At 47.5% G+C, this 10,000-nt stretch overlaps 2 protein-coding genes across 3 annotated transcripts in view; both read right to left on the bottom strand.

Annotated features, from left to right (window-relative positions):
• hdac7a (histone deacetylase 7a) overlaps positions 1-10,000 on the bottom strand; it is a 532,558-nt gene that overhangs the window by 438,080 nt on the left and 84,478 nt on the right. The window lies entirely within an intron of this gene.
• Positions 1-10,000, bottom strand: part of chchd6a (coiled-coil-helix-coiled-coil-helix domain containing 6a) — a 38,537-nt gene that overhangs the window by 15,047 nt on the left and 13,490 nt on the right. The window contains exon 6 of the mRNA XM_083675770.1: positions 5,538-5,608. Coding sequence (XP_083531896.1) covers positions 5,538-5,608 — 71 coding nt within the window. The remainder of the gene's footprint in view (positions 1-5,537; positions 5,609-10,000) is intronic.

The raw sequence follows: 10,000 nt of genomic DNA, 5'->3' as shown, positions 1-10,000 counted from the left end.
CCGTATACACACACACACCTACGCACGCACAAACACAGACAGACAGACAGAGACACAGACACAGACACACCCAGGCAGGTGTTAGGTGGGATGGGGTGAGAGAGTGGAAGCTGTATTACAGGAATGTCCAGGCTGTCTCCTACACCGTTGCCTCATGGGTAAAAGGATGAGGACAAGGGAGGCTGGCAGAGGTAGAAATCGGAGGACAGGCTCATTGTAATGCAAGGGACGGAATGAGGAATTCCCCCAATCCGTTCCATGCATTACAATGAGCCAGTCGTCTGATGTCTGCCTCCGCCAGCCTCCTCCCTGGATCAGAAGGACGACCCTCTCTTCTCTCACATCTCTCTCTTTTCAGCCACAGTTCCAGGGGTGAGTAATAGATGTCAGAGCAGGGAAAGTAATACCTGTAGATGTCAGAGCAGCAATCCTCATGACCTCTACTAAGTGGTCATCGTTTATGCGTGACAGACTCAATTATAGCTCCTGTACAGCCGCTGTGAGCTCGAGACAGCCCGGTTATGGACGACGAACAGAGAGCTCTACAGCGGTGTCGTCATAGCGATGGTTTTCTATTTCTTTTCTTCTTTCTTTGTTGTTTTTTTTCCATATGTTTATGTTTCAGCCTTAGGGGCGTTGGTGCAGTAACAGTGTCACGTACGGTACGGTACATAGTTGTGTGTTTCTCCCAGAAACAGAGTTACATAGTTGTGTGTTTCAGTACATATAGTGCTATCACTGCGCCAGACTATAGCAAAGGATCACTGAGCTAGGTTAGAGCAAAGGATCACTGAGCTAGACTAGAGCAAAGGACCATGAATCAATCAAAAGTATTTGTATAGCACTTTTTACATAGACAAATGTCACAAAGTGCTTCACAACAAGAACAATACGAAACTATAAATATAATACAGCAATATGAGCTAACACCAAACAATAGACCCCCAAAAGTAAGCCAAGGAAAACGCTCCCTAGAGGGGAGAAAAATATAGGGCACAGTGGCAAGGAAAAACTCCCTCGGAGGAAGAAACCTAGAGAGGAACCAGACTCCAGGGGGACTCATCCTCCTCTGGCTGATCAGGTGCTGAACAGTAAACTAATGCTTACTATTAAACTAGAGCAAAGGATCATTGAGCTAGCCTAGAGCAATGGATAAGTGTGTTAGACTAGAGCAATGGATAAGTGTGTTCTACTAGAGCAATGGATAAGTGTGTTCTACTAGAGCAATGGATAAGTGTGTTAGACTAGAGCAATGGATCGCTGAGATACAACTGGTTGTTCTGTCCAACCAGAGATCAGAGAGGGAGAGAGAGGGAGTTGTACAGTCTTATTGCGGCAGGCAGAAAAGATCTCCTATAGTGCTCCTTAGTGCAACGTGGTTGTAATAATCTGTTGCTAAAGGAGCTTCTCTGCTTTGCCAAAGTGTCATGTAGGGGATGGGAGGGATTGTCCATGATGGCCAGGAGTTTGGTCCTCATCCTCCTATTGGCCAACTCCTCCACAGTGTCCAGGGTGACACAGAGGACAGAACCAGCTTTCCTAATAAGCTTGTTCAGCCACTTGGTGTCACCTTCCTTGATGCTGCCCCCCCCAGCATACCACTGTGTACAGCACTACGCTGGCCACCACTGACTGGTAGAACATGTTCAGAAGAGTCCTGCACATGCCAAAGGACCTGAGCCTCCTCAGGAAATAAAGCTCTGGCCCCTCTTGTATAGGACATCTGTTACCAGTGTTACCATAGGTAGCTGGACACAGCTAATTGGCTACTATTCTGCTGACCAGTACGACTTCCTTTCTTCTTCTCTCCTTCATTCTCTTCTTCCCTCCTTCATTCTCTTCTTCCCTGTCTTTACTCACTGCAACGTTTTAATAGTTTGGAGTGGGCAGCAGAGTTCATTAGGGAAAAATGAGTGACAGAGAGGAAGAGAGAGAGAGAGAGAGAGAGAGAGAGAGAGAGAGAGAGAGAGACAAGTAGGTATATCTGTGAATGGCCCATCAACGCCTGTAGATGATGAGAACTATCAGATCTGTCTGTTCTACCCTTCTACACACACAGGCGCGCACGCACACACACACGCACGAGACAGTTAAGGTGGTAGAAGTGAGCGACAGAGAGATGGAGAGAGAGAGAAAGACAGAAATGAAGAGAGAGAGGTAGTAGAGATGGGGAGGCCTAAAGCAGTAAAAGTGAGGGAGAGTGAGAGAGAGAGAGAGAGAGAGAGAGAGAGAGAGAGAGAGAGATAAGGGTTTAGCTCTGTCATGCTCCAGCAGCCAGGGGTCTCAAGGGGCTACAGCCAGGCTGGGCTAATACAGCGTGTTCCAGGGGAGGCTGGTGGAGGTAGAAATCGGAGGCCGGGCTCATTGTAACGCATGGAACGGAATTGGGAATGGTATCAAACACGCGAGTTCCATTCCGTTTGATACCATTCCTCATTCTGTTCCATGCGTTACAATGAGCCCAGCCTCCGATTTCTACCTCCACCAGCCTCCCCTGGCTGTGCACACATGCATGACAGGCACAGCAGAACAAGGCCGCTGCCAAACCTCTCATTGCCAGGGATTAAACCTGGATTAAAACATCACACAGGCCCGTAGGGGGCAGGAAGGGGGGGCGGGGGGAGGGAGGGAGGGAGGGAGGAGGTGGGAGACAGGTAGTGTGGTATACTAGTCACTGTCACAGTCACAGCCTGCCTTAAGCTCTGCTGCAATTCAGCTCAGGGAATGTACAACTAATACAAATATAGGCCACTCGCCTCCCCGGCCAAAAGACTTACAGCCAGCCCTGCTCAAAATCCTTACCTGGCTTACACACAAATTTACAATTGACAGTGTTTGTATTTTTACTGAAGTTTTTGGTCCACTAGAAGGCCTAGTTCTTCCCTACATCTCCTTACCCCAGCCCAGTCCCCCCAGTCCTCCCAGTCCTCCATGGCCCAGTGTCATAACCTTCAACTTGGAGGCTTACAGGACCAGAGGAGGCATGGGATGGTTCTAGAAGATTAACCACATCAATGGAAGGACACTATCTAAGCCTGATACGTTATCATACGCAGCAAGGGAACACACACACACACACACACACACACACACACACACACACACACACACACACACTTACTGAAGAATCTCCCCCATATCTGGCCATCTTTTCCGAGAGCGCAACGCCATGTCTCCTCCCTGGGAATCAGTTCCTGTCTACATCAGACGCTAAGACGCAAATGTGACTTTAGCCGCTCCAATCCCTCCTAAGAGGCCTACAGGGAGCCACAAACACAAACACAAGCGCACGTACGCACGCACACACACACACACACACACACACACACACACAGCACGCCTAGGTACACAGGCTCACAGCCAGCAGAGAGAACCTCAGACACAGGCTCACAGCCAGAAGAGAGAGCCTCAAACACAGGCTCACAGCCAGAAGAGAGAGCCTCAAACACAGGCTCACAGCCAGCAGAGAGGGCCTCAAACACAGGCTCACAGCCAGCAGAGAGGGCCTCAAACACAGCCAGGGAGTGCAGCAGTCCCTAACCTGCTGCCATGCTCTCTCTCCACTATCACATACAAGAGGAGAGGAGAGCTCTCTGGCGCCCCCTAGCTACCTGGGGGATTAACACACACTCGTCACTGATTGGACTGCTGCTGCTGCTGCTGCTACAGCGTTTAAGTTCTAGAACGTTGTCATTGTTCTACACTGAACATTCTACAGCATCAGCGATCGTTTGCATTTATCGTATTTACTCATGTCGAAATGCAAAACCCGCCTCCCACTAAACAACTGTACTTAAATAGACCAGCTACTAACAACTGTACTTAAACTAGCTGCTAACAACTGTACTTAAACAGACTAGCTGCTAACAACTGTACTTAAACTAGCTGCTCACAACTGTACTTAAACAGCACTGTACTAACAACTGTAGCTTAAACAGACTAGCTGGTTGCTAACAGCTGTTCTTATACAGACCAGCTAAACATAACGTAGCTCTCCTGTATCATCCAAATCAACAAAGCAGGGGGCTATAGCAGGACATGTAGTCACTGGGGTATCTATGACTGAGAGGAAACCAACTCAGTGAAAGAGTCGCGTTAGTGGTAAATACATGGGATATTAGCAGACATTACAGATGGTAAATACATGGGATATTAGCACACATTACCTGGCATCTAAACAGTTAGGCTGTGTGATAGGAGATAATCATTTGATGGACACTGAGTGAACAGGTCTCCCTGTTCTGAATAACAAGAGGTCAATTGTGAGAGCTTTCTACTCTCCTAATTAACATTCCCCAGAAAAATGAGGAATTAAGGGGAAAATTTAATGTTAAACACTGATTAATCAAGGAGGTTAATTAAACATTAATTAGATTAGCTACAGGACTTTGCTCAAGGGAATGTTTGCTTTTTAACTGGTCGGAAAAATAAATGGAAAAGAAAAGATGGCTAAGATTGCTTGTGCATGAATGTACCATTCAGGTGGAAAGGAATTAAATCTGACACTTTAGGGGAAAAGTGTGTACCTGTGTGTGTCTGTGTGTGTGTGCACGTGCGTGTGTATGTGCCTCTACGTGCGAGTGACTATGCATGTGTGTGTGTGTGTGTGCGTGCGTGCGTGCATGCATGCGTGCGTGTGTGTGTGTGTGTGTGTGTGTGTGCACCTCAAATACCCCTGGGTTCAAGGAAACATGACTCTGATAAAAGCAGACAGCAGTGTTTCATTACCAGGAGAGAATGCAGAATGCTTCTTATCTTGGGTGTTGCTGAACTGAGTCTAAAGGAGCCAGCCCATCACCATGGCAACCGGAGCTCAGCCCCAGTAGTCTCCTGGGTAGACCTGTGTGTGTGTGTGTGTGTGTGTGTGTGTGTGTGTGTGTGTTGTTCCTCTCTAGACCACTGTGTGTGTGTGTGTGTGTGTGTACGTGTACGTGTTGTTCCTCTAACATCCTGACAACATTGTCAATTACAGTGAACAGTGCGGCGGGGTAACCCCCCTGTGAGCTGGGAGACAAGACTACACACCTGCGGCTTCATTATACAGCTGAACAGAGAAGAAGAAACCATGTTCTACATCCCACTCTTCTTCTTCTACATGACCCTTCATGTACATTGTTCCTCATACATCTTGCAGTTCCTTTGAGAGGTTTATAGTATCTACTGTATTTCAGGGTGTATACAGTAGTAACCTGCAGTGAACAGGTGTAGACAGGTGTAGACAGGTGATAACAGGTGTACACAGGTGAGAACAGGTGTAGATAGGTGAGAACAGGTGTAGACAGGTGTGAACAGGTGTAGACAGATTTAGACAGGTGAGAACAGGTGTAGACACGTTTAGACAGGTGAGAACAGGTGTAGATAGGTGAGAACAGGTGTAGACAGGTGAGAACAGGTGTAGACAGGTGAGAACAGGTGTAGATAGGTGAGAACAGGTGTAGATAGGTGAGAACAGGTGTAGACAGGTGAGAACAGGTGTAGATAGGTGAGAACAGGTGTAGACAGGTGTGAACAGGTGTAGACTGGTAACCTATGCGTACCTGATATTGGCTTCAGACCTTGTGGCGTAATCATGGAACTGTTTGTTAGTTTGGTTGTACCGTTCCAGATTCTGAAAACACAAACACAACATGTCAACATTGAATTAATATACACGTGACAGTCAACTCCATTGAGTACTGGTAACTCAATTAAATTGACGTAAAAGGAAATAAATCAACAACATAGTTTTAGGACACTGTTGTAATAATACTGTGGACAATTTGTGGGCTGGACACTATTGATGTGACATTGGGTAAGGTAAGAGATCTCTCTCTCTCCCCCTCCCTCTCTCCCTCCCTCCCCCTCCCTCTCTCCCTCCCTCCCTCCCCCTCTCTCTGTCTGTCTCTCTCTCTCTCTCTCCCTCCCCCCTCTCTCGGTCTCTCTCTCTCTGTCCCCCCTCTCTCTCTGTCTCTCTCTCTCTGTCCCCCCTCTCCTCCCTCTCCCTCCATCTCTCTCTCCCCCTCCCTCTCCTCCCCCCCCCTCTCTGAAGGCCCCATTAAGAGCTGCTTCTTAAATGTTAATGGTTTTAATGAGGCTGCTGTGCCCAGATTGTCATAACTACCACACACACACAAACACACACACACACACACACACACACACACACACACACACACACACACACACACACACACACACACACACACACACACACACACACACACACACACACACACACACACACACACACACACACACACACACACACACACAGCTGGGACTGTTATTGTTGTCTGAGCAGCCGTCCAAGAGATAGAGATGTTTCATAATGAAGTACAGGTTAACTAAAGAGCAGGAACACAACTGTGCTGTTTTGGAGTTAGTGGAGTTAGTGGAGTTAGTCTGTAATTGTGCATAGAGCCTTTCCATTTGTGTGTGTGTGTGTATGTATGTGTGTGTGCGTGTAAGAATGTGGTTGTGTGTGTGTAAGCGCGTATATGTGTGTGTGTGCGCATGTGTTTATCAGCGTGAGCGTGTGTGTGTGCGTAAGCGTGTGTGCGTGTGTGTGTATTCAATCAGTGCTAAGAAGGTAGTAAGATTGCCGACACACTGACCCAGAAACAGGATCTCTTTATTCATTCACACAGCCTCTTCTGTCTTATCTTCATACAGAGCTGTCTTCCTACCACTGGGAGCACGCACACACACACACACACACACACACACACACACACACACACACACACACACACACACACACACACACACACACACACACACACACACACACACACACACACACACACACAGGGGAATAGACCTAATACCCTAAAACAGAACTAATCCCCTACAACTGGAGTTGTTCCTCCCCGTTGCCACGCAGCTTATGGCCTCTCGTCGGATCTCCCAAATATTTAACCACCAGCTGGGGCTCCACACAGACAGACAGACACACACACACAGACACACACAGACACACACACACACACACACACACACACACACACACCGAAAGACCTGGATTAAATGAAAAGCCTTGATTAAATGCCTTCAGGGTTGTGTTGTGAGCTCCGCTGTGGCTCAGACTACTACTATCTTGTGTCTGTATGGCACTGAAACAACAACACACACACACACACACACACACACACACACACACACACACACACACACACACAGGGTCAAGAGGCAGTGACCCAGTGAAGAGAGGATTGTAAGAATGAGATGAGGAGAAGGAGAAAACGTCCTCATTGGCTCCCTGAATACATTAGCATTGAGGAGGCGCCCGTTGCTGTGGCGATGCCACCGCATTAACCGGATTTGCCCGCACTAATCTAACAGCTGGCACCTGGTACCTCACCTCCTTACACACTCCTCTCACTGACAAAGTGAGAGGACACACACACATACACGCACGCATGCGCACACACACACACACACACACACGTAACCCCAATGCCATGCTTCTTTGATGCAGCGTAAAAGGCCCAAGCAGGCTTTCACCCCACACTCACTCCCAGTTTAGCACTTGTTTTGGGTTTGGCGGTCCTTCAGAGAGGTATTCATCACAAGCTGCCTCTGGCTTTGGAGATGGATTCTCTCTCTCTCTCTCTCTCTCTCTCTCTCTCTCTCTCTCTCTCTCTGGAAGGAGTCACAGAGATCACTAATGGACACCTCCGTCACTCTGGTGTCTGAACTATATAAATACATCTGGAGGCTGGAGGTGGTTCTAACACCTAGGCCAGAAAGAAAGAAAGAAAGAAAGAAAGAAAGAAAGAAAGAAAGAGTCTATAAATACATGTGGAGGTGGCTGGAGGCCCTGGTTCAGACGGTGTAAGAGATGGTCCTAACACCTAGGCTAGGAAGAAACAAAAAAGAAAGAAAGAAAGAAAGAAAGAAAGAAAGAAAGAAAGAAAGAAAGGAGGAGGAGGAGGCTGGAGGCCAGTGACGGCTGAGGGGACCCAGGTTCAGACGATGTAGCAGAGGCGGTTCAGTGAACCAATACCCCAGTCTGAGCCCTGGAGTCTTGTGTTAGCCCCCAAGGTGTGTGTGTGTGTGTGTGTGTATATGTGTGTCTGTGTGGAGGTCACACTAACAATGTCCTCCTCTGTGCCCGACGCTGAAAGACTTGACGAGAGAGAAAAAATAACCTACCAAGTGAATTTTCCTTCCTGGAATGAACGTTTCTAAAGAAGCTCTGAGGTACTTTGAGGTAACCGTAGCGATCGCGTGGATATCAACATTCCCTAAACGGAACACCCTGACCTGCCCTGAAATATTCATAGAGCCACTCCAGACACTTACTACACAAGCAGATCGACTTTCACTCTGATGAAAGCATCAAACTTGACTTCTTCCTCAGAAAGCGCAACGCTGCAGAAAACAGCATAACGGCTAATGCGGCTAGGAAAAGGAAAAGAGCCATGCAGCGCTTTCTGATTAACACGCCTCTCCTGTCCTCTCTGCATGCTAACACTCTAATGCTAGCCATGCCCCTGCAGAGGTGTTAGACACACACAACCCGAGCCTCTGACACACACACTAATGCATGCACGTACGCACGCACACACGTACGCACGCACGCACGCACTCTGACATGTCTAGTTTAGGGCATGCTGGAAAATTAATAATCCTTCTCTACTCCTAAAGAAAGAAAAAAATACAATTAAAATGCATCGTTTTCCCCCCGAAGCGTTGAAGTAAATGAATTTGTGATTGGTTAGCCTCTGAAGGCCTGGGGGCAATTGGGGGGGTCTCTACAGGTAAGTCAGTCTCAGTTGGTTGTGGTGTGTGTGTGTGTCTGTGTGTGTGTAGAGGGGGGTTATGCAGATACTTCCAGAGAACAAGGCCCCTGCAGACAGCACATCAACCTGCCTGTCAGGATTTGAGGAGAATTATCATCTGGTACCCCCTCCCCCCACCCCCACCCCCCACCCCCAACCCCCAACCCCACGCTCTCACGCTCAAGTGCCTCAAAGTAGCTCTGTAACTTGTGACAAGGAGGAGAGGGGAAGAGAGAGAGAGAGAGAGACACAGGGTCAGGGAGAGAGAGAGAGAGAGAGAAACACAGGGTCAGGGAGAGAGAGAGAGACACAGGGTCAGGGAGAGAGAGGGGCTTTCGGCTGGGAGGGGAAAGCAGGAGTGTGAAGCGAAGGAGAGAGAGAGAGAAGAGAGGGATGACAAGAAGAAGGAGAGAGAGAGAAGAGAGGGATGACAAGAAGAAGGGGAGAGGCAGCCCAGCAGTAAAGCTTAGCTGGATTAGAGGAAGCTGTGTTAATTCAACCAGCAGGGACAGCAGTGTTTACAACAACCACAAGTTTACACTTCTCTGATCGGCTCTGTTTCACTCTACTATGTTCTACTCTACTCTACTCTACTCTGAGACTCCCAGCATTCTCCTCCACTCTATTCTACTCTACTCTACTGTATTCTACTATGTTCTACTCTACTCTACTGTATTCTACTCTACTCTACTATGTTCTACTCTACTATGTTCTACTCTACTGTACTGTACTCTACTATGTTCTACTCTACTATGTTCTACTCTACTCTACTGTACTGTACTCTACTATGTTCTACTCTACTATGTTCTACTCTACTGTACTGTACTCTACTATGTTCTACTCTACTATGTTCTACTCTACTGTACTGTACTGTACTCTACTATGTTCTACTCTACTTTACTCTACTATGTTTTACTCTACTCTACCATGTTCTACTGTACTCTACCATACTGTTCTACTCTACTCTACTGTACTTTACTCTACTCTACTATGTTCTACTCTACTCTACTCTACTCTACTCTACTCTACTCTACTCTGTGTCTCACTGTGTCTATGTCTACTTGAAGAGAGATAGCTCCTATGACCAATGTCCATAGGCTGCTGAGGGAATACTGGGTCTCTCTATTCATCTCTAATGCAGCAAGTCAAGACCAGGGGAAGAGTCAAGGGGAAAGAGAGGGAGAATCTGAGCAAGTGACAGTAGTTTGAACAGACTTGACAACAACGTCAAACATTAT

Source organism: Argentina silus (genome assembly GCF_951799395.1).
Source record: "Argentina silus genome assembly, chromosome: 8".
NCBI lineage: Eukaryota > Metazoa > Chordata > Actinopteri > Argentiniformes > Argentinidae > Argentina > Argentina silus.
This window is presented reverse-complemented; position numbering and strand designations above follow the sequence as displayed.